Raw genomic sequence first — 24983 nt, forward strand, 5'->3', positions numbered from 1 at the left:
TCATGGACACTTCGGGGGCTGTTCCAGCTGAGAGTGCACCAAGCCAGCAGGAGCAAATCGAGGACGAGGATGCTGAGGAAGAGGGGGACCAAGAGACAGAGGACAACTTGGCGTCCATAGGTGCTTACAGCGAGGAGCTCTTTAGTACCCCAGAAGAGGCTAGCCAGTCTCAGCAGTTGGTGGTTGTGGAAGTGCGAACAGCAGAGGAGGCGCCCGGTAAGCGGATCTTGTGTTGGGAAGTGAGTTGTTGGGGGTGGGTTGTTGGGGGCAAGATGTCTGGGAAAGTTGGTTTGCCAAAAGCAGGGTTGGCTCTGTCCAGTGCTCGTACTGACATATGCCTAGAGGCAGAAGAGGGAGTTGATGGAATCTCTCACTTCATGATAATCAGCCTCACAGATATCATCAAAAGTCTCATGGAGATACTGGGCAATCTGCCTCCGCAGGTTCTTTGGCAGAGCTGCTGTCTCCATTGTCCCATTAAGGGTAACATTCCCACGCCACTGTGCCGTCGGGGGGGGTGGGGGTGGACCATTGCGTCACACAGGCAAGCCACATAAGGGCCAGGACAGAAGCCACAGTCTTAAAGAAGACCCTTCCTTGCTTCCCTGCTCACTCTCAGCAGCGAGATATCTTCTAGGATAAAAACAGCCTGTGGAAAGTGTGGGGATGGTGCTGAGTGTAGGGCCCCACCGCAGCAGGCCCTGGAACAATGAGTTACCGTGACCCTGTGGCTACTCACCATGTCGGGGGTCTTGTGGTTTCTGTGCGCTCACATTCTAATAGGTGTGTGAGTAGTTGTGCTTGTGTTTAAGATTGGCCGTATCATTGCTCTGTCTAGTGCAAACAATGGTCCCTCTGTAAAATGTTGCATTTTGCCTTCACAGATGCAACCTTGGGATTGCAAATACCCTTGTTATCACCAGCTGAATGGCTGTGCAGACTGAGGAAGCGACCTCGAAAAACAGAGGAGGACCTTTTGCATGAAGTTATGCAGCAGGCCGCTGATGAAAATAAAAAAATGTGGGAGTGCCGGGACTTGGAGAGGCGGTAAAAGAAGGAGAACATGGAGCACCACAAAGAAACCACGGAGCGGCTCCTAAACATTATGGAGCACCAAGTGGACTCATTCCAGGAGCTCCTAGCACTGCAGACAGAGCAGCTCGACACCCGCCCTCCCCTGCATATCACCGCCAACACAGTGTAGCCACCATCCAGTCCCCTGTCGCCACCCGCTATCTCCGATACCTGCCCCTGTCCAGCACAGCCCACTCCCAGCAGTACCCACTGCACTCAACCCCCATTCCACTGCAGTTTACCCTTGATGAAGTGCAGCACCCTTTTCACGTCACTACAGACAGCAAGTCAGCATATGATACCTGGACATATGCCAATCTGTGAATGTCCAGGTGCCTCCCCTTCCTTCCCCGTCTCCTTTCACCCATTGCCCTGTGTGTCTCTCCAGCTATTGTATTTTTCTAATAAATGATTTTTTTGGTATGGAAGAAATCCTTATTGTATAACATGTAAGGAAGCATAGCACAGGAAAGCTACATGTACTGCTAGTCTGTATACCATAAGGAGCAATGTCAGATCTCCTAATAGCATTACAGCCACTGCACTGTCCCTGTGCATGTGATGCACCATAAAAGGTCATAAAGACACTTGGTGGAGGTGCCCTGGCAGACTGCAGGCTGCTTAATTCACACACAGGTCTGCCAGCCTGGGGTTGCTGGAACTGATGGGGGAGCCCATTCATAGTTAGAAATTTAAAAGAGAACATTGCCAGCAATCTCTTCATGACATTTCATGCTGTAAATTGTTAGTGACAACACATTTTTATGTCTTGTCAGATAGTAAAAACCATGTTGTATATTAACCTATTTGCCAACATATTTTCCCACGTAATAACACAGTGAGATTGGATAAGAAGCCACAGTAATTACACATAATTCAGTGAGAAATAGGGAAAGGAACGCAGATATTTCTGAAGGTAATTTTAGGGGAAAATTATCTATTTTTAGATTAACATTCCCCTGCGTTAAAAACTAGGAAAAGCAGATAGCTTCAGCAGCTCATGCCACCTACACACCAGCAGACTGGATAAAAACGCAAATGAATCCATCAAAAGATAACTTAGGCTGTTTATTTTCAAATAATCAAGGTAAGTTTAGGGCACTCTGACATGAATGGCATATTGTCAATACATTTTCAAAACTGAATTATTACATTGAAAATGTTCATAACGCATCACATTTAAAACAAAAAGTAGTCCTAGCAATGCCATGTGATGTGCCTCCCCTCATACTCTGCTCAGCTAGCTCTTCAAGAAATGAGGTTCAATTGCTAATTTCAAGGAATTAGATCAATCAGTCACTATTTTTACAGTATCAGGGGGTAGCCGTGTTAGTCTGGATCTGTAAAAAGCAACAAAGAGTCCTGTGCACTTTGTTGATTTTTACAGAGAGTGGGTATTCACCCACAAAAGCTTATGCTCCAATACATCTGTTAGTCTATGAAGTGCCACAGGACTCTGTTGCTTTTTACAGCGCATTCCTGAAGGTGGTGGACAGAACCCAGAGGGACTGAGATGAATTTCCTGGAGCAACTTTATTTTCTTTGTACTCTAAATCTCACATGACAACAAAATATCACCCTTTCGACTGATTTATGGCCGAGAAGAAAGGTTTCCTAATAAAGCATCACCAAATTTCATATTATGTGTCATCAAGTGCCAGCGTCTTTAATATAATTAACTTAATTTATGATGATTCAGTAAAGGAATACAACCCCGTCTCTGTTTCTTTACCAAACTACATTTATTTCATCCTTAGAACCAAGAACATGAAGAGCCAGCAGTACATTGAAATCAACAGTGGACACTGACAGTACATTTCCTGCAAATAATATTTCTAAAGAAAAATAAACTAAGAAAAGGAAATTGTAAAAGAGATTTCTATATATAGGCAGATAGCGTTTGAGGTTCCGGACCGTGTTTTCTTAATTGATGTGAGAACAAGAAAGGAAGTGTCATATCTTGATTACTGATTATATGAAGCTAGAAAGTTAAAAATCACATGAATTAATACTAACAGAAGTTCAAAGACTATTTTATAATCTTGTGTGAGTTAACTTAAGTATATTTTTTCACCAATTAATTGTCAAAGGTGTAGTGAAGGGGTTGGGTGTATGTGCCTGGCCTGCCAGAGAGAACCAGTCAAGACAATAAAGAGAGGAAAAGAGAGCAAGAGCAGCTGCACATATTTGTAGTTGTGATGTTTATGACACATGTACATTGTAACTGAACAACCCAGTCTGACAATTTAATAATTGTTTTTGTTAAGATAAATATTTTGGATTTCTTGAAATTCCACAGCTGAAATACAAATTATACTATTTAGAGAAGTTAAACTTCAATATAGATTTGAGGGAAGAATTAAAAAATAAATGTAAATAATTCCATTTCTAAAAATATGTTTAGATGCCTGTTTTTGAAATGCAGTTGAAATGTAAATGAAAATGTTCTTGCATTTACACCTTGTGACAATAATATTTTCTAAATTAGAATAATCTTTTTTCTTTCATATTTTGCATTGATATTTCACAGGGGTAGAATATTCTGACAGGAGTGAATGATCCCCGTCCATCACCATCTGCTACCCCTGGGACAGAGGACGGGGAAAGGTGAGGGCAGCAAAAACCATCAGCTGTCTGGCAGTATTTCTTACCAGCTTTGCCCTGTGCCAGGGGTGGAGCAAACACAGAGGGAGGGGGGAAAAATCTGTCTTGCTCCTTCCAGCAAGTGGGACCCATTCACCCAGCCTGGGCTGGGGTTGCCAGGTGTCCAGTTCTCGATTGGAACCTCCAGTTGAAATGGGAAATTAGCAGTGTCCGGTCAGCACAAAAAGTCCAGTTATCTGCAGTAACTGCCCCCCACCCCTGGGAGGTGGGGGTGGGAAGAGCAGCAGCGCTGGGAGTGGCCAGTCTGTGCCGCGGGGGTCACTGTCAGGGAGAGAGATTCCTTCCGGCCTCAGCTGGGACCGGGCAGATTTTCAGGGGAGCTGCATTTGTACCCCAAACATAGTAACCAGGACTGAAATAAGGGCGGAGCGACCCGGAGAAGGTGTCAGTGAAAGTGAAGAGACGGGACCTGTCAGTCACATTGTAAAACGAGACCTCGCCCGCTTCATAGTCCAGGAAAATCCCCACCCGGCTGGGCCTTATTGTCACGAGGAGGGAGGTCGAGGGGGAGGTGAGGGCCTGGTATACTCCGCCCCTCAGCCACATGACCCAGTATCCATCCTCAGGTGTGAGTGTGACCTTCCCCTTCCTGCTCACAGATTCCCTACAAACCCCCAGGTACCAGCCTATCTTGCCTCCCACCTCCACCTCCCAGTAACGCCTCCCGCCCGTGAACCCCTCAGTGCCCAGGACCCAGATATTATGCTCAAATCCCTCAGACTTGTTGGACGGATCCCAGTTTCCGTGTGTCACATGTTTCCGATCCTCAGACAGGACGAGGTTGGGATTTGCCGTGTCTGGATCCAGAGTCACGTCCACTGGGGAGAGAGTCACAGAGTCAGTGCCGGGGGCAGGGGCTGGTCACTGGCATCAAAGGGAAACTAACCTGCATCCCCGTCACTCCCCATGGTGCCTGCCCCTTCCCTCGCACCCCCTCCCCTTGGCACCTTCCCCTTAGTTCTCCACCCTCCCCTCCCCTTGCCCTCTGCCCCCCTGACACCAGCACCCCTCACCCCCCTCTAGTGCCCTGGTGCCAGCCCCTCTGTTCACTCCTCCTGTGCCCCCCAAGTCGCATCTCTACCATTGCCCCCATCTGCCTCCATGGTGCCTGCCCTTCCTTTCCCCTCTTTGGACCCCTGGTGTAAGCCCTTTCCCTCACCCCATCTCTGCACCACTGGTACCCACCCCTCCCCCTCCCTCTGCCTCCCTGGTACACACATCCACACACCCCTCTCTATGCCCCTCTGTGCTCACCTGTTCCCTTGCCCCCACTCTGCCCCTGGTGCCCCACCCCTCTCCTTGCATCTTCCCCTCTGCTCAGTCCCCACATCCCTCCTGGTGCCTGCCCCTTCCCTTGCCCCCCTCTGTCTTCCTGACACCCACCCCTCATGCCCTTCACCACTTTTATGACTGCCCCTTTCCTTTGCTCCCCTGTTGCCCCCTGGGATCTGCCCCACCCCTCACCCCTCTTTCTCCCCTTGTCACCAGCACCTTCCCCCACCACCTCCTTTCCCCTGGTGCCAGCCCCTCCTTCTACACACCCTCTACCTTCCCCGTGCCTGCCACTCTGTTCACCCCTTTTGTCCCCTGGTGCAAGCCCTGTCCCTCTCCCCCGCTCTGAGCCCCAGTGCCCACCCCTTCTCCTGCTCCTCTTTGGCCCCTCATGCCCACCCCTCCCCTCATGTCCAGTCCTGCCCCTCATGCATACTCTATGGCCCTGGTTTGCTCAGTCGGTAGAACATCAGGCTCTTAATCTGAGGGTCCAGGGTTTGAACTCCTGTCTGGATGCTCAGCAGCGGGGGGCAGTATAGCTCAGTGGTTTCAGCATTGGCCTGCTAAACCCAGGGTTGTGAGTTCAATCCTTGAGGGGGCCATTTAGGAATCTGGGGCAAAAATTGGAGATTGGTCCTGCTTTGAGCAGGGGGTTGGACTAGATGACCTCCTGCTTCTGCCCCCAGGCTCCTACCTCACTCTGTGTCATGAAATCATAGAAGATTGGGGTTGGAAGAGACCTCAGGAGGTCATCTAGTCCAACCCCTGCTCAAAGCAGGACCAACACCAACTAAATCATCCCAGCCAGGGCTTTGTCAAGCCAGGCCTTAAAAACCTCTAAGGATGGAGATTCCACCACCTCCCTAGGTAACCCATTCCAGTGCTTCACCACCCTCCTAATGAAATAGTGTTTCCTAATATCCAACCTAGACCTCCTGCACTGCAACTTGAGACCATTGCTCCTTGTTCTGTCATCTGGGAACAGCCTAGCTCCATCCTCTTTGGAACTCCCCTTCAGGTAGTTGAAAGCAGCTATCAAATCCTCCCTCATTCTTCTCTTCTGCAGACTAAATAGGCCCAGTTCCCTCAGCCTCTCCTTGTAAGTCATGTGCTCCAGCCCCCTCATCATTTTTGTTGCTCTCTGCTGGACTCTCTCCAATTTGTCCACATCCCTTCTGTAATGGGTGGACCAAAACTGGATGTAACACTCCAGGTGTGGCCTCACCAGTGCCGAATAGCGGGGAATAATCACTTCTGCTGGCAATGCTCCTACTAATACAGCCCAATATGCCATTGGCCTTCTTGGCAACAAGGGCACACTGTTGACTCATATCCAGCTTCTCATCCACTGTAATCCCCGGATCCTTGTTCCAGGTGCCTGCCCATTTGCTCCCCTGCCCCATGGTCCTGGCACCTGCCCCACCCCTCATCATTTCCACCTCCTGGTGCCCGCTCCTCTTGCCCCCCCATTGCCCTTGTGCCTGCCCCTCCCTTCTTCCCCTCCCCCTTCCCCTTCTGATGCTGTCACCTGCCCCTCCCCTTTCCTCTCCCAGCATCATCCTGTCCCCTTCCCCCACTGATACCTTCCCACCCCCACCCCCTGCTCCCCCTGCCCTTTCCCGTCTCATTGTCCCCTCACAGGCAGACGGGCCAGAGTCGCCTCAGGGATAGGATGACCAGACGTCCCTTTTTTAAAGGGACAGTCCCATATTAAACTCTCCTGCCGGTGTCCCAGCTTTTTCTTAAAAATGGGCAAATTGTTCTGTATTTTTTGTCTCTGCCCCATCAATAGTGGTGGGTCCTGCTGCTGGCCAGATCCCTGCTCACCAGACGCCCACCCACAAGTGGTGAGGAGGAGGTGGCCAGTGGCTGACGATGGGGGTGGGTTTGCAAGGCTGGGGGTGGGACGAAGATGCAGAACGCAGGGCTGGACTCTCCCCCTGCTGGTCTATCAGTGCAGCCCTCACTGCGTGCCAGCTCTCAGCTGCGCACTGCGAGCTGCAGTAGGGTTACCATAATTGAACTTTCAAAAAAGAGGACACTCTGGGGGGGGGTAGCCCCACCCCCTAGCCACTCCCTCCCACTTCCTGCCCCCGACTGCCCCCCATAGAACCCTCAACCCATCCAACCCCCCCCTGCTTCTTGTCCCCTGATCGCCACCTCCCGGGACCCCTGCTCCTAACCACCCCCGGGGACCCCACCCTATCTAAGCCTCCCTTGTCATTGTCCCCCACTGCCCCCTCCTGAGAGCCCCCCACCCTAACTTCCCCCCTAGGACCCCACTCCCTACCTGTCCCCTGATTGTTCTGACTCCTATCCACACCCCCGCCAGATCCCCGGGACTCCCACGCCTATCCAACCACTGCCTGTCTCCTGACTGCCCCCCCGAACCCCTAACCCATCTAACCCTCCCTGTCCCCTCACTGCCCCAATCCCTCTCCACACCTCCGCCCCCTGACAGCACCCCCACAGAACCCCCGACCCATCCAACCCCCCCGCTCCCTGTCCCCTGACTGCTCCGCTCCCTCTCCACACCCTCGCCCCCTGATAGCCCCCCCATAACTCCCAACTCATCAAAACCTCTCCCTGCTCCCTGACTGCCCCCCGGGATTCCCCTTACCACCATGCTGCTCGAGCCATGTGGAGCAGGCTTCTGTGCTGCCGAGCGAACAGCCCCTCCCCCACAGAGTGCTGAGGCAGGGGGAGGGGGAGTGGGGGAGGGGCTCTGGCTGCTGGAGGCCAATGGGAGCGGCTCAATCGGGCCCAGCCACCCTATCAGCCGTGCTGCACTCTGCATTCGGGGGGGGGGGGGCGGGGATCCCGGATCTTCCTATCTTATTACCAATTCCTTCTGGATGGCTTTTTAAAGATGAAAAAGCCTGACTTGTCCAGGGAAATATGGATGGATGGTAACCCTAAGCTGTGGTAGCTGGTTAGTGCAGGCAGGCAGGAGGCAGCAGCCAGTTACATGTTGCCCCTGCTTCCCTGCCCCCCTAGGCCCTTTATGTGTTCCCCCTCTTGCTGTCCTCTCCCTGCTTTGCTCCTTCCTGCCCCTAGCCCCACTGCTCCTCCATATCTGCTGCCCCCCAGCAGGGCACATCCTGCTCCCAGCACTGTGTGAAGAACCAGCCCCTGATCCGAGTGCTCAGCAGCTCGCCAGATGCCTCGCCGTCAGGCTCTTTCCTTCCCCCATTGCCTCTGGCTGGGCCAGCACTCAGGGAAAGCCCAAGACCTTCCGGCCCAGGGCACTGGCCAAGAGGAGCTGAGCTCCGCATGTGCCAACCTCTCCCCCACCCCCCCACAGCAGTGGCACAGGGAAGCCTCTCCTCTCCTCAGCTAAGCTCTGGAGTGTTTGTGGAGGGGGGGGGATTTCCAGCCTGTTCACGCCCCAAACCTGCAGACTCCACAGCAGCCCCCAGGGTAGGGTCCTGCCCCCAGGAAGTGCGGAGCTACTCCATCCCCTAGGCACTACTCCATCCCCTAGGCATCCTCCCTGCTAAGCCACCTCTCTGGCCTGGTTCTCTGAAGCCCCTGCAGTCAGGTTCCCTGGGCCCTGGTGCACAATGCATCTTTAGGGCTTAACCCCTTCCTGACTGCGCTAAAGTCAGAGGAGGCTGGCTTGGGTATGTCAGTGGCCATCCCCTGCTGTAACCCCTCCCCTCACTGGGGTTATGGATGAATAGAGGCAAGGGCCAAGTGGTACTGTGGAGTTGCAGGCACCTGGGAGGCAGAGGCATATGAGGGATGGGGAATCCCTGTTGCTTTGGAGGGAGGATTTCCTCACTTCTGCCCCCTCCATCTGGGAGAAGGTGCCAGTCCCAGCCCATACCTGCGCAGTGCGTCTGCACTAGGGGACCTGGACTCTGGCTCCAAGATATGGCCCAACCCACTGGGCTGCAGAGTCATTCTCACCCCCATGCTCTGGCCCAGGTCCATGGCAGTGTTCAGACACGGGGACGTCTTCAACAGGAGAGATTGAGGGAGCCCCACATCAGACACCCAGAGCCCAGCACTTCCAGTCCTCATCTGAGAGGAGGAGACCCACATTCTAATTCCTGCCTCACATCACACAGAGGACACCTTTTTCTGTTCATTGAAACTAGTCAGCAAAGTCAACATGGATTCAGGAATAGTTTCAATGAAACCAAAAATACAAACTATTTCTCCAAAACATTTCTCCCAGCCCCACTTCAAACCTGTCTGAGCAACTTAGGAGTCCAAATTCCAGAGACTTGCAGTGAGTGACTGTCAACATCCCCAGAAACACACAGTTATGGGCAGGCCAGGCTCAGGCATCAGCTATGAAACATTCCACAGCTGCTGTTAAATTTGCCCTTGATAGAAAAATTCCCCCCTCCAGACCCTAATCTCACCCCCACATCAGGCTGAAAATGGAGACGGTTCCAGCCTGAACTCTCTGCCCAGAGAGATTTGTCCCATGGACTCTGCGAGTGGCACAGACCCTCTGCAGCTGCACCTGGGTGTCTCCTAGAGTGGATAATGGTCACAGAGACCATCTCAGATCCTCAGGGGCTCAGGCGTCTCCCTCTAACGACTGTGCCAGCCACCGCCCTCGCTCTCATTAACTGGCCCTGGGTCAGACATGCTGGGAACTTTCACACCCAGACTCTGGAGACACTTTGTGTTTGTCTACACAGCCCACAGCAGCAAGTCCCAGAGCTCAGTCCACAGACTGAGGTTTGTGGGGCTCCTGCTATGGCGCTAAAAGGAGCCATACAGACCTTCTGTCTCAGTCTGAATTTCAGGCTCTTAAGCCCAGGGAGCAGGCGGGCTTCAAACCCAAGCTCCAGCCCCAGACACAACATCTACACAGCTGTGTTTAATGCTGTAGCACAAACTGCATGAGCCAAAGTCTGTTACTCTGGCTCTGAGACTTGCCCAGGAGGGCTGACAGAGGAGCACAGCACAGACACCTTCCATGACAGTGGGACATTCACTCTCCCAAGCTGGTGTCTGGAGGGCAGCAACAGCCAAGGGTGTTCCAGCTTCCATTGCTGGAAGTGCCCAGGTACACGCACTGAGGAGGACCAGTGACTGGAAAGAGTCACCCTGACCCACCGCAGACAGGGCTGGGGTCCAATGCTGTGCACTGACTGTGGGCAGGACGGGCACATAAGATGGGGCTGCCTCCAGGAGCAAGGATGGGCAGACTGGCCTGGTTTCCCAGAACACTCAGGGAACAGGGGAGTCCCAGGTTATTAAAGACACCCTGCCATGGGGAGGTCAGGCCCAGGACTGTGGGAACCCCATTTTGGGCTGGGAAAAGTGACCCGCCCCCCATGGTTAATTTGTTTCGAGTGCAGGGAAAGGGGACATGTAAAAAGATGCTGCCCTACAAGAACTTTGGATTTTGGGCAGAGGGGATGTTGCTATGGGGCAGGAAGAGTTTCTGGGTAAAATGGGTAGCTAAGAAAGCAGGCCCTGGGGTATAAGTATCAGAAGGAGAGGCCAGCCATTGGGTTTCAGACATCCCTCTGCTTACCAGGGATACCTTAGCCTCACTCCCAGGTTCAAAGCTTGGGAATTGGGGGTGCTTGAGCAGCTTCCCCCAAGAACCTGAAAGGACTCCTTTGGAAAATGATCCAACCAGCAGCTTAGTGGACAGCCGGCTCTCTGGGCCAGGGGAGCCAGGGCAGAAGCTAAATGTGATTCAGCATTTCTGGTGGTCCCAGGAGAGCGGTGTTACTAGAGCTCTGAGAGGGCTATTGAACAGCAAATGGGTCAATGCACTGAAAAAGGAACAGGGCATTTGGCAGAAGAAATTCTGCTCTAGCTCCCAAGAAACCCAGCTGTCAAAGATAAAGCTCCAGCACCCATGTGAGCCAAGGACTGGTGTGATTATTGATATTCAGGAAAAACTCGCAGCTGCTGAATGTACCAGGCACCACCCCACAGGGAGGAAATGGCAGTTGGAATTGTCAATACCCCTGGTCAAGGAGCCCAGGCCCTAGAGGAGAAGCAGCACCTGGAGACCAGAATAGTTCAGCCAACGGAGGAGTAAAGCAACAGGGAGATGGAGAACAACAGTCTCAAGGCAGCCAAGGTAGAAAATGAGCCATGCAAGAGGAAAGTTACCCAGGACCCAAAATGGGAAGGGCTTGAACAAATCCTAGGCCTTGCGAAGGAGGGGGCCAGAAAGGGCTGCAGGATGTGAATGGTGTGGCTGGGAAACTAGAGGACGGTTTGCTGGGACACATGAGCCTGCCACACCACTTGGCTGAGTAGGGGGCCCATAAAAGCGGCCGCCCAGCCAGGCAGCGGCACAGCTGCGAGCAGCGGCACCGGAGGCAGCAAACAGGGTGGCTAACAGGGGAGTTTGAGAGGGAGTTCTCATTGGAGGTAGAGGGGGAGGCAGGAGGGCGTGGCGTGGTGTGGTGTGTGCTCTGTGTCCCCAGGTGCTGTGGGCAGAGACTGCAGCAGCCATGAGCCAAGCAGCAGCAGCAGACAGAATGCAGATGGCGGTATGTGGGAGCTGTGGTATGTATACAGTCCTAGCAGGGGACCTGGAACAAAGGTATGTTTGTATGAAGTGTCGCCTTATAGTGTTACTGGAGGAAAAGATTAAGGGGCTGGAGATGCAGGTAGATACCCTGGTGGAGTGTAGACGGGGGTTTGAGCAGCTGATGGAGGACAGGCAAGGCGGGGCCAAAGGGGAATGCTCTAGGGTGCAGGAGGAGGCAGTAATAGATGACAGCGAGAGGGGAATGGAAGGGGGAGAACAAGGGAAGTGGAAGCATGTGACTGTGAGAAGCAGGCCAAGGAAAAGGAGGGCCAGTGAGGGGGGAATAGAACTCAGGAACAGGTTTGGGTGTTTGGATAACGAGGTAGAGGGGCAGCAGGTGGTGACTGAAGGTGGGACGTTGAGGAAGAAGAGAAGAGCAGCTAGTCCAATAGAGAGAGGGGAGGTGATGATGGAGACAGCGAAAAACCTGGGCCCTCAGAGGATAGAGCAAGGCAAAAGGGGGAGTATAAGAGAAGATAGGAACAGACACAGGTCAGGACTAGAGGGATCAGAGACTAGATTACTAGATCGCAATGCTGCCAGGCGACGGCAGGTCTATGTAATTGGAGACTCTTTACTGAGGAGATTGGACAGGCCTGTGACCAGGGCGGACCCGGAGAATAGAAGGGTGTGCTGTCTACCGGGCGCAAAGATACGCGATGTGGACCTGCGGTTGAAAAGGATCCTAAAAGGAGCAGGTAAGAACCCCTTGATAATCCTTCATGTGGGAACAAATGACACGGCTAGGTTCTCGTTAGAGAGAATCAAGGGAGATTATGCCAGGCTGGGGAAGACACTTAAGGAGATAGAGGCTCAGCTTATCTTTAGTGGGATTCTGCCTGTTCCTAGGGAAGGGCAGCAAAGGGCTGATAGGATTGTTAGAATAAATAGTTGGCTAAGGGAGTGGTGCTATAAGGAGGGCTTTGGAATATATGGCCACTGGGAGGCTTTCAGGGACAGACAGCTGTTCTCGCGGGATGGACTTCACCTGAGTAGGGAAGGAAATAGACTTCTGGGAGGGAGGCTGGCTCATCTTATCAAAAGAGCTTTAAACTAGGAAGTTGGGGGAGACGGTTGGGAGATGTACAGTTAATCTCCACGCCAGATTCCAACATTGAAAAAGTGAGTGAGATAAGAGGAGATATAGCCAGGGAGATGAGATTGGACACAAGAAGGATAGGGGGAAGGACACAAAGAGGCCTGTAACATATAGGGTTACTAATGGGAGACAGGCGAAACAACATACATTAGGGTGCTTATACACCAATGCGAGAAGCCTAGGTAACAAAATGGAGGAATTGGAGCTCTTGGTCCGAGAGTTGCAACCGGATATCGTAGGAATAACTGAAACGTGGTGGAACGGCAGTCACGACTGGAATACAGGTATGGAGGGGTATGCGCTGTTTAGGAAAGACCGGAACATAGGTAAAGGTGGCGGGGTGGCATTGTATGTCAATAGTGAGATAAGCTGTAAAGAAATAATAGTTGATGGAATAGATAACACGGAATCCGTCTGGGCAATAATCACAATGGGTAAAAGGACTACTAGAGTCTCCCCAGGGATAGTGCTTGGGGTGTGCTATAGACCACTGGGATCGACCCAGGATATGGATAAAGAACTATTTAATGTGTTTAGAGAAGTAAATACTAATAGGAACTGTGTAATTATGGGGGACTTTAACTTCCCGGATATAGATTGGGGAACAAACGCTAGTAGCAATAATAGGGCTCAGATGTTCCTAGATGTGCTTGCTGATCATTTCCTTCATCAAGTGGTAGCAGAACCAACAAGGGGGGAGGCCATTCTAGATTTGATTTTGGTGAGTAGTGAGGACCTCGTTGAGGAAGTGGTAGTAGGGGACAACTTGGGCTCCAGTGATCATGAGCTAATCCGGTTTAAACTAAATGGAAGGAGTAACAGAATTAAATCAAAGACTAGTGTTTATCATTTTAAAAAGGCTAATTTTAATAAATTAAGGGGACTGGTAAGGGAAGTGGATTGGGCAAACATATTAATGAATCTTAAGGCAGATAAAGCCTGGGATTACTTTAAGTTAAAGATGCATGAGCTGTCAGAGGCCTTTATCCCAAAAAAGGGTAAAAGATTACTAAGCAAGAGATTTAGACCGAGCTGGATGAGCGACAGACTCAAAGGGACAATTAGGAAGAAACAGAAAGCATACAAAGACTGGAAGAGGGGAGTGATCAGTAAGGAAACTTACCTTAGTGAAGTCAGGGAATGTAGAGATAGAGTGAGAAAGGCCAAAAGCCGTGTAGAGTTGGACCTAGCGAGGGGAATTAAAAGCAATAGTAAGAGGTTTTACAGCCATATAAATAGGAAGAAAGCAAAGAAGGAAGAAGTAGGACCGCTGAAGACTATAGCCGGAGAGGAGATTAAAGATAATCTAGGCATGGCGCAATATCTCAACGAATATTTTGCATCGGTGTTTAATGAGGCCAATGAAGGTATTAGGGATACTAGCACCGTGACAGAGGGGCAAACAGAATGGGGGATTACCGTTTCCGAGGTAGAAACAAAACTCAAACACCTTGATGGGGCTAAGTCGGGAGGACCGGACGATCTTCATCCAAGAATATTGAAGGAATTGGCGCGGGAAATAGCAGGCCCATTAGCGATAATATTTAATGAATCTGTAAACTCGGGGGTGGTTCCGTTAGACTGGAGAATAGCTAATGTGGTTCCTATTTTCAAGAAAGGGAAAAAAAGTGATCCGGGCAACTACAGGCCTGTTAGTTTTACATCTGTAGTGTGCAAGGTGCTGGAGAAAATTCTGAAAGAGAAAGTAGTTGAGGACCTCGAGGTTAATGGCAAGTGCGATAAATTACAACATGGTTTTACGAAGGGCAGATCATGCCAAACGAATCTGATCTCCTTCTTCGAGAAAGCAACGGACTTATTAGATAAGGGAAATGCGGTGGACCTAATATACCTGGATTTCAGTAAAGCGTTTGATACTGTACCCCATGAGGAATTATTGGTTAAACTGGAAAAGATGGGGATCCATATGAAAATTCAGAGGTGGATAAGGAATTGGTTATTGGGGAGAATGCAGCGGGTGGTATTGAAGGGGGAACTGTCAAGTTGGAGGGAGGTTACCAGTGGAGTTCCTCAGGGTTCGGTTTTGGGACCCATTTTATTTAATCTATTTATAACTGACCTTGGAACCGATTGCAGGAGTGGACTGATAAAGTTTGCGGATGATACGAAGGTGGGAGGTGTTGCCAATTCAGAGGAGGATAGGGATATTCTGCAGGGAGACTTGAATGAGCTTGTGAATTCGAGTATCAGAAATAGGATGAAATTTAATAGTGAAAAGTGTAAGGTGATGCATTTAGGGATGACTAACAACAATTTTAGCTACAAGCTGGGGACGCATTGGTTAGAAGTAACGGAAGAGGAGAAGGACCTAGGGGTTCTTGTAGACCGCAGGATGACTATGAGTCGACAATGTGACGTGGCGGTGAAAAAAGCCAATGCGGTCTTGGGATGCATTAGGCGAGGTATATCTAGTAGGGATAAGGAGGTGCTGCTTCCGTTGTATAAGGCGCTGGTGAGACCTCATTTGGAGTACTGTGTGCAGTTCTGGTCTCCCATGTTTAAAAAAGATGAACTTAAATTGGAACGGGTGCAGAGAAGGGCCACTAGGATGATTAGAGGAATGGAAAACCTGTCGTATGAAAGGAGACTGGAGGAGCTCGGGTTGTTTAGTCTGACAAAACGAAGGTTGAGGGGGGATATGATTGCTCTCTTTAAATATATCAGACGGATGAATACAAGGGAGGGAGAGGAATTATTCCAGCTTAGTACTAATGTGGACACGAGAACGAATGGATATAAACTGGCAGTAGGGAAGTTTAGGCTTGAAATTAGACGAAGGTTTCTGACCATCAGAGGGGTGAAATATTGGAACGGCCTTCCGAGGGAAACGGTGGGGGCAAGGGACCTGTCTGGTTTTAAGATTAAGTTAGACAAGTTTATGGAGGGAATGGTTTAATGGTAAAACATATTAGCTGAGGAATACCAAGCAATGGTAGGTAAACAGTATAATGGCTAACAAGGGTCAGGCTGGAGACTCTTGCCTACATGCTCGGGGTCTTACTGATCGCCATATTTGGGGTCGGGAAGGAATTTTCCTCCAGGGTAGATTGGCTGAGGCCCTGGAGGTTTTTCGCCTTCCTCCGCAGCATGGGGCAGGGATCTCTAGCAGGAGGGTCTCTGCCAATTGAAGTCACTAAGACACAGGATTTGGGGACTTCATCAGCAGAGTCAAGGAAAGGGTAGGGACGGTTTTGTGGCCTGCAGAATGCAGGGGGTCAGACCAGATGATCATAATGGTCCCTTCTGACCTTGAAGTCTATGTGTCTATGAGTCTATGAGAAGGAAGAGAGTTGGAGAAGGTGAGACTGAGGGTATGTCTGCAACTGAGCTGGGAGGTGCGATTCCCAGCTCATGTAAACGTACCTGCACTAACTCTGCTCAGGCTAGCATGTTAAAGGCAGCAGTGTAGCCAGGGTAGTGTGGGCAGCTCGGGCCAGCTGCCTGAGTACCGACCAAGGGGTCTGGGCGGGTTTGTACTCAGGCAGTAGCTGAAGTTGCCACCTGTGCTACCCTGGCCACATGGCTATTGTTAGGTGCTAGCTCAGCTACGTCTACATGAGCTGGGAATCACACCTCTTAGCTCCAATGTAGATGTTTCCTAATAGAGGAGAAGGAACAGATTCTGAAACAAGTTAAAGAACTGGACAGATTAAAGCTGATGGCTTAGGAGGGAGCAGAGGTGCAGGCTGAGGGCTCTGGTGTGTGCGATAAGAGAGAGCCCAGCAATAAATCACCAGGAGGCTGAATTTACACAGGGGAGGGGAGTGATGCCATGGGTGTCCTTGGAGGTTTTTAGGGGAACAAGTTGATCACCCACTGAAGAGCTGGATGTCGACGGGCACAGATACGGAGGTGCTGGCTAAAAGGGAAGCTGCACTAGTAGCCGTGTCCTCTACAGCGACCCAACAAACCCACTCACTAATGGACTGGGAAGAGCTAGAAGAAAAGGTCGCTGCAGCTGAGGGGAGCAGGGCAGAAGGCCTTGCACAGCTGAGCACCCTCCAGGCCCAAAGGCTGAGGCCCCACAGGAGCTAGAGGAGATGCGCTGCCCAAGGGACTGGATCTCAGCCCAAGCCATCTAGTGGGAGCAGGAGCTATCCAGTCTCAGCACTGGAAGGTGACCAGGGAACAGTGTTTGTTGCTGCAGAAGGAGCTGACAATGCTCCAGAATCAGCTTAAGATCGAGTGTGGAATGTAGCCCAGTTCTGAGATGCATATGAAGCAGGAGACCCCAGAGGCCTTGTGGAAAGAGATCACATTATGGCAGAGAGAGAAGATGAATCTTCTCCAGAAAACAGAGCAGCCGGGCAGTGAGCTACACCAGCCAGCTGGAGACAAGGTCAGCGCTGTGGTGGGTGCAGAGGTACAGGACCATCGGGTGGAAGATGGGCTGTCTGAGGTGGGGATTCCAGTTGCTAAAAGGAAAAGCCACCATGTTAATAACATAAAAACACACCTCCAAGTAGGGTGACCAGATAGCAAATGAAAAAAATTAGGACAGAGGGTGGGGGGAATAGGCATCTTTATAAGAAAAGGCCCCAAATATTGGGACTGTCCCTATAAAATCGGGACATCTGGTCACCCTACATCCCAGAGGAAGCTGAAATAAGAAGGGAAGAGACAAGGGACCTCTCCCCTGCAGAGGCCTGGAAGAGCAACACAAAGCCTGAACCGGAGCTGGGCTATAAAGAAGTCCATCCGAAAGGAAAAGACGTGCCCCCAGGGGAGGAGCAGGAAGGTGCTTTTCCAGCTGATAACATTACACACAGTCATGTGGGCAGAGGAGGATCCAAAATGGGCTCCCAAAGATCTTTTGCTGAAGGCTGCAGGAAAAAAGATATGGCCAGTAGCAATTAATGATGCAAAGAAGGAGCTAATCTGAATGAAAGAGACCTTGGAAGAGACTCACTGCAGATTTATGTGAATTCAGGGGACATCATTACTTGGTAGTTGTGGATGATTTTTCTAGGTATATAGAAATAGTGTATTTGAAAGACGTAACACACCACAGTGTTATTGAGCAACTGAAGTGCACTTTTGCTCATTTCAGGGTTCCAGAAGAACTTGTGACAGAGCATGGACCACAATTCACTGCAGCACAATTTAATTTATCCAAATAAAATATGGTCTTCCCCATATTACTAGCAGCCCATATTACTCACAAGCGAATGGAGAAGCTGAAAGAGCTGTACAGACAGCCAAGAATATCCTACAGCAGAAAGATCCATTCTTTGCTCTTCTGAGTTACAGATCAACACCAATAGCAGCTCCTGGATACAGTGCAGCACAACTCCCGATGGGAAGACAACTCAGAACTACTCTCCCAACGTAGGGAGTAGCCAAATCTGATAAAAAGGCAAAAAGAGCTTAGGAACACTTTTACAACAGACATCACTCAGAGACCTACCAGGTCTAGAACCTGGTGACAGTGTTTGTGTCAAACTGGATGGAGAAAAAGAATGGAATACTCCAGCTATCGTAAAAAATAATTCAGCACCCAGGTTGTATGTGATCGAGACTGACAGAGGAGAGCTCAGCAGAAACTGTCAATATCTACAGTTTGTTTCTCAGAAAGAACAATCGACAGAGCAAATTCTACAGATGGTGGATGGAGAGTAAGAAGATGATTCAAGGATTCCAGACGGATCACAGTTAGTCATTGCAACTAATGAACACCCAGAGGACCAATCTGTTACATATTCGGGTCATGTAATTAGAAGACCAGTACCACTCAGAGACACCTGACAGACTGACCCGTACAGCACTCCAAATACAGTGTGACAGTGTCAATACTGTAAATGGTAGGAATGTAGGATTTAAAGGGGAAGAGGTAATGGAATGCTAAACTGTATTATACTGGTCAACCACTAGGTGCTGCTGTGTGCTAAATATCTTTTTTAAACAATCCTCAGTCAGACCTGGCAGAGCATTAATTGATCTTACACTCAGGGGCGGCTCTAGCTTTTTTGCCGCCCCAAGCACGGCAGGCAGGCTGCCTTCGGTGGCGCGCCTGCGGGAGGTCCCCGGTCCAACAGATTCAGCGGCATGCCTGCGGGAGGTCCGCTGGTCCCGCGGCTTTGGCGTACCCGCCGCCGAATTGCCGTCGAATCCGCGGGACCGGCGGACCTCCCGCAGGTGCACCGCCGAAGGCAGCCTGACTGCCACCCTCGCAGGGACCGCCAGGGCACCCCCTGTGGCTTGCCGCCCCAGGCACGCGCTTGGAGCGCTGGTGCCTGGAGCCGCCCCTGCTTACACTGAACACAGCTGGTGTGTATCTGGCCAGTCCATATCTGGCACAGGAGCATGACACCAGTGGTGAAAGGTCAGTGCTATTGACTACCTCTGTGATGGCCAGAGAGCCTGACTTAGGGTTGGTCTACACTACAGAGTCAGTCTGACGTAAGGCAGCTTATGTTGACCTAATTATGTCAGTGTACACACAACAGCCTTGCTCCCACTGATATAAGTGCTGTACTGCACCAACATAATAACTCCACCTGCGCAAGAGGCATAGGGCTAATCTCGGTGTAGTTAGGGTGATGCAGTGTTGGTGTAGTTATTGCCTTACTTACATCAGCTGTTGGCTGTCATTAATTTTGCAGTGAAATTATCAAGAAAGCCCCGTCCCATGGTGGGCTTCAGCTGAAGCCCGGCTGCCTCCATCCTAGCTCCCTGCTAAGGGAGGTGAGAAGCCTGGGTGGCTGCCCAAGATCCCCATGGGGCAGCTGGGCTCCTGGCGGGGAGCTGGGCACAGCTGAAAAAAGGAAGGCAGTGTGGACAACAGCCACCCCAGTAATTACTGCCGTGGCTGTAAGGCAACCTAACATAGGTTGACTTAAGTTTGCAGTGTAGACATCCCCTTACAGGGGGTACAAGTTCTGAACTACGCCACGCTGCAGACTATGGAGGATTTTGTCTGTCACATGAGCTACACAGAATGCTGGGGACACAACTCCTGGTCTCTTTATACTTCAGTGAGGAGAATAAAAATATGGCCAAGGGCCTTGCAGATTTTCTTGTGGCAGCAGGGCAGGAAGTACCCCTCTGGGTGCAGACAATAACCAAGTGTGAGCCATGGTCAAGACTTGCTTTGGGTACAGGCTGGCTTTGTGGGGGGAAGAGATGTCACAGGGAGCTGGACCTTTAAGGGGACTCAGGGACCAGCCTACCTATGACAGGCTCCTGTAAGGGAGAACCAGCCAACCCAGACCCACCTGGAAGTAATTAAATCCCTAGGTGGCTGGTTGGCAGCTAAACAGCTAATCAGCCTGATAAAGGGTTACCATGGCTCAGCTGAAGGGTCCTAGAGACAGGAAGCTGCTGAGGAGAAGGGATCCCAGGAGAGCTCACAAAGCAAGGAGCCTGGAGGGGATGCCCCCAGAGAGAGGGGCTCCCCTGAGGGAGAAGAGCACCCAGAGGTGACAATAACAGCCTACAGCAGGACAGAGCCCTAAAGCTGAGAGCTGCAGGGAATAACGGTACAGCCTGACCTGAACCCAGCTCTGGGGGCTCCTGGTTCCATGAGGGAGATTGAACCAAGCCCAGCTCTGGGAATGGGGGGGCACTGAGGGACTCCTGACTTGAAGAGAGGGAGGAGCTGGAGTGAGAGTCAGGGCTGGAGCAGGGTGAAGGAAAATATTTTATTTTGGGGTTTACGTGAACTGAAAACAGACCCCAGCAGGGGACTTTTGTCTCAGACCTTTTGGACTGTGTGGAGTAATGTAAGGAATGTGATGAGGGTAAACTGAGGTGGGGTGTTTGCAGGGCCACCCTGAGCCAGCTGAGGGAGTGTGGAAGAGGAATGTGAGAAGGGGGTGATGATGGGAGGCTCGGGATCCCTACAGACTCAGGAACATGAAATGGCCCAGATCCATCTGTGACCAGGCCCAGTGGACACAGACTGCACTGGGCTGGGGGCAGTGAGGGGGGAGAGGAGCAGAGATGGGGAGGAGAGCAGGGATGAAATGAACCAGAGCCTAGGTTGGTGCCTGGAAAGAGCATCTGGCCTTCCTGACTCTTGCCTTGCCCTGCGATTCTGTTCTGATTGTTGCCACCCAACTCCTTCTCCTCACCACCCTGGATGCCTCACATCCACTGCCATCCCCTTCGCTGGCTCCACTCCTTGTCCTCCCCTCCCAGGCTCTGCCCTGTTCACCCCTAACCCCCTGCTGCTCCCCCACTACCAGCCCCACTCACCCTCATGCTCACTTTGTTCCCTTTTCCCACCAGCACCCCCTCTACCCGGAACAAACTCCCTCCATGCTTAAAGTGCTGTCCTAGGAACCAGCAGATCTAGGCCCAGCTTCACCACAGGCTGCCCGTGTGACAATGGACAAGTCACTGAGTCTCTCTGTGTTTCACTTCCCCAGCTGTGAAATGGGGATAATCGTCATGGGCGGTGGGTAAAATAGGCCACGCTCTGGCCCCGCCCATGTTCCGCGCTCTCCCCGAAGCCATTGCCCAAGCCAATGGGAGCTCAGCTTCGCCGCTGGCCAGAGGCTAACAACCTGGCGCTGGGGGTGGTGCTGTGGCCAGCCAGTGACCTGGCCGGTGCTGGGGGTGGTACAGTGCTGGTGCTGGCCAGTGGCTCAGGACAGTTTGGCCAGGACTCCTCTGGCCGCTGGAGGGGGGGGCGGGCCGCATTCAGGGCGCTGGTTGATGGGGGGAGCGGACATTTGAGGCTTCAGCAGATGGGGGGGGTTGGGGAGACGGGGCCTTGGGCAGAAGGGGCTGGGCCGTGTGGCTAGCTTCCCCGAAGGGGGACTCACATGCCACCCATGATAATCATCCTTCCTTCCCCCACCCTATGTCCGTCTGGTCTATTCAGACTGGAAGCTCTTTGGGGCAGGGACGGTCTGTTCTGTGTTTTACAGCTCCCAGCACCAGGGCCCTGAGCGTGGCTGGAAACTCCAAGCTGTTCTGCACTGCAAATAATACCAGTGTGTTTAGGGTCAGATTGTGCCACACTGACTCACGCTGGGCAGCCCTTCGAATCCCATTGCGCCAGGGTGGCAGAATCCGGCCTTTAACTCAATAAGAAATTCTATTTGTTTTATGCTGCCCTCAAATTTCCCAGGTGCTGCAGATGTTCCTTTTGAAGCCTGCACCTGGGGTGTGGAGTTGTCATGGGGGAGCTGGAGTGTGGACAGCTGAGCAAGGGACAATCAGAGCGTGTGATCTAGGGGAGAGGAGGGGAGGGGATGGTTCTCCTCTTTCCCTTGGAAGTAATTTTAAGAGTTTGCCTACACAGGGAAAAGCCCTGAGTGGCTAGTGCAGAACAGCTAGTCAGCACTGACTGCCTGTGCGGACACTCTGATTCCATGCTAAGAGTGCCCTTGTCTGCTTTGGGTTAATCCACATTGGAACTGAGTGCCCTCACCCTCTGCTGCAGGCTGAGTGCAGAATAATAGTGTCCACACGGGGAGTTAGTGTGGAATAGCTTTAAATTCACACCCTCACTATTAGGGTGCAGAACAGCGATTCCACACTAGCCATGCTTGGCTCTTCCCTGTGAATTCCCCACGCCGACAAACCCTCAGTGTGGGGAGAGGCGGTTTAAATTCTTTGTTCCTCACCCCAGCAACCCTTCTAGAGCCACCAGCTGCCCCTCTGCCCTCCACCCACACTCTGCCACTGTGTGTGTGTGGTTACTGTGAGAGCTGTAAGAGGACTGAGCAGGGACCGAGTATCCCAGGTCTGAGAGTGACTGCAGCAGTATCAGCGTTAGTTACCTGCGTATCCTCGGGCTCTGGCGAGTCCTGAAATAATCAGACATGAGAATTTACACAAACGAAATGCAGACTCAGCAAGTCACACACACTGTGAAAAACAAACGACACGGAGCTTACCCAGTTCTGCCAGAGGGTCCATGGGAATAAGAGGGGAGAAAAGGGAAAAAAGAACATAAATGAATCAATAGGAGAGATTGAGTAACAAAAGTGCCCAGTTCTAAACCCACATTACATTGGCCTCAGTGGGAATTTTGCCTGAGGATTGGGCTCCTAATAAGTAGTTAGGGCCTCTGCTTTATCGCACCTGATCCCACAAAACCTCCCCCCAGAAATCAATGGGGGTGGATCACTGTGTGGATCACTCATGTGAGTCGGGGGGCAGATAAAGGGCCCGGTTCTCTCCCTGCTCAGTCACTGTGTGCTGGGATGGTGCAGACTGGCTGGGACCAGGCCTTGGACATCAGAGAATTCCCCTGGTGTAGGGAGAGCCCAGCTGGGGGAAAACAGCGTCACTGTCTCCTGTGCCAATTGCCCCCCTCATCCCGGTGTAGGGAGCATGTCAGGGCTGGGGCTGGGGGGGTGTATGCCAGGGCAGGGGAGGGCACATCACCAATTCTCAGGGACCACAGCCTGCTGAAGTGAATCAGACCAGCCCCAGGGGCAGCCTGAGAACCAGGGAACCATAACCAGCTCCGGCCCTGCCCCCGCCCCCCACCTCAAGCAAGTCCTGGCCCAGCAGAGAACCTGGGCCTGCAGCTCAGAGAACTCTTCCTTCATAAGTGTCTCCATCATCTGGGTGATGCTGGTGACCCAAAGGGGTGCTGAGCTCCTACAATTCCTGCCAGCTTCAGTGTGATCAGACCCATGTGCCTGATCCTACAGCTTCTGTGTGTGGTGTGTGGAAACCAATAGGGCTCAGAGGGCCCAATCCTGCTCCAAGGAAACCTATGTGTGCGGGAGAACATCCATGGCAAGTTCACAGGGTGGGCCCTATTCATGTAAAATAATTATTGTTCTCGTTACAGGGTGTCTCTGGTGTCAGTAAGTGAAGTGTGTTTGTTTGTGTTTAAGATTGTATTTCCAAGGGTTAATGTGAAAAATAAAACTATTAATATTAGGGTTGCCAGGTGTCCGGTTTTTGCCTGGAACACCTGGTCGAAAAGGGACCCTGGCGGCTCCGGTCAGCAGTGCTGATCAGGCTGTTAAAAGTCCAGTCGGCGGTGCAGTGGGGCTAAGGCAGGCTCCGTGCCTTCCCTGGCTCCATGTGACTCCTGGAAGCAGCCAGCATGTCCCTGTGGCCCCTAGGCACAGGGGTGATCAGGGAAGCTCTGAGCACTGCCCCTGCCCTGAGTGGCGGCTCCACCGCTCCCATTGGCAGGGAACCAAGGCCAATGTAAGCTGCGGGGGCAGTGCCTGCGGGCGCTGAGGCACCTGGCCAACCCTGCGTCTAGGAGCCGGACATGCTGGCTGCTTCCAGGAGCTACACAGAGCCAGGGCAGGCAGGGAGCCCCGCTGACTGGGAGACGCCTGAGGTAAGCGCCGCCAGCTTGGCGTCTGCACCCCAAACCCTCTCCAGCACCCCAACACCCAGCCCCAGTTTGGAACCCTTTCCTGCACCCTAACTCCCTCCCAGAGCCCACACCCCAAACCCCTGCCCCAGACCTGAGCTCCCACCAGCACCCAAACTCCCTCTTGGAGCCCACACCCTCTCCCGCACCCCAACCCCTGCTCCAACTTTGAGCCCGCTTCCACACTTCAAACCCCTCGGCTCCAGCCAGTACCCCATCCAGCACCCCAAATCCCTCATCCCTGGCCCCACCCCAGAGCCCACACCCCCAACTGGAGCCGTCACCCCCTCCCACACCCCAAACCCTTGCCCCAGCAGGGCCTAGGGGAAGAGGCGGGGAAGAGGGTGGGGCAAGGGTGTATGGTTTTGTGCCATTGGCAACTGTAGTTAGTATTCATATTTCAATACCACACATTTTCCATTCATTATTTCTGGGTAATATCTAGATTTCCCCTTGTCGTGTACGTTACCTGTAACAGTAACACATTAATTTTTTACACTAACATTTCTTTGCACACACAGTATTCCTTTTCCAATTTAAAGCATAATCAAAACTAGTAAAAACACACATACCTTTCACTGCCTCGTATTGCACTGGAAAGTAAAAGACATCGGGAATTAACAAAACTTAATGCAGCCGGCCTTTTATGGAGACAGGGACCCAAGGTGTTCTGCCCCAGCTGTTACATGTACTATGTTATACACCTCAGACACTGCACAGGTAAACCTGGACCAGAGAGCAGGGCTTCCTGGATCCACATCACTACTCTCTGTCCCTCCCATATTGATCCCTGAAACCCTCCCCACCTGCCCCTCTTCAGCCCCCATCCTCTGCACAGACACACACACCTTTAATTCCTGGAGACTCCAGGCCAATCCTGGAGGGTTGGCAAACCTACCTTTAAGCCCCACCCAATGCCATACCTCCATATCCCATGGCCAGTCTCCTGCCCCACTGCACATTATTCTTTGCATTCCAATTGCATCTAGAGATCACACTCTGAGCAGGGCCCCACTGTGCTAGGACCTGTG

The 24983-nt window shown here is 51.8% G+C and overlaps 1 protein-coding gene across 1 annotated transcript in view; it reads right to left on the reverse strand.

The window, feature by feature from the left end:
* Nucleotides 1-3157: 3157 nt before the first annotated feature.
* LOC128848288 (butyrophilin subfamily 1 member A1-like) overlaps nucleotides 3158-24983 on the reverse strand; it is a 54229-nt gene continuing 32403 nt past the window's right edge. The window contains exons 8-11 of the mRNA XM_054048199.1: nucleotides 24525-24545; nucleotides 22502-22507; nucleotides 22385-22411; nucleotides 3158-4556 (exon numbers count right to left, since the gene is read on the reverse strand). Of these exons, the coding sequence (XP_053904174.1) occupies nucleotides 4003-4556; nucleotides 22385-22411; nucleotides 22502-22507; nucleotides 24525-24545 (608 nt within the window). The 3' untranslated portion in view covers nucleotides 3158-4002. The remainder of the gene's footprint in view (nucleotides 4557-22384; nucleotides 22412-22501; nucleotides 22508-24524; nucleotides 24546-24983) is intronic.

Source organism: Malaclemys terrapin, chromosome 13 (genome assembly GCF_027887155.1).
Source record: "Malaclemys terrapin pileata isolate rMalTer1 chromosome 13, rMalTer1.hap1, whole genome shotgun sequence".
In the NCBI taxonomy this organism is placed as follows: domain Eukaryota; kingdom Metazoa; phylum Chordata; order Testudines; family Emydidae; genus Malaclemys; species Malaclemys terrapin.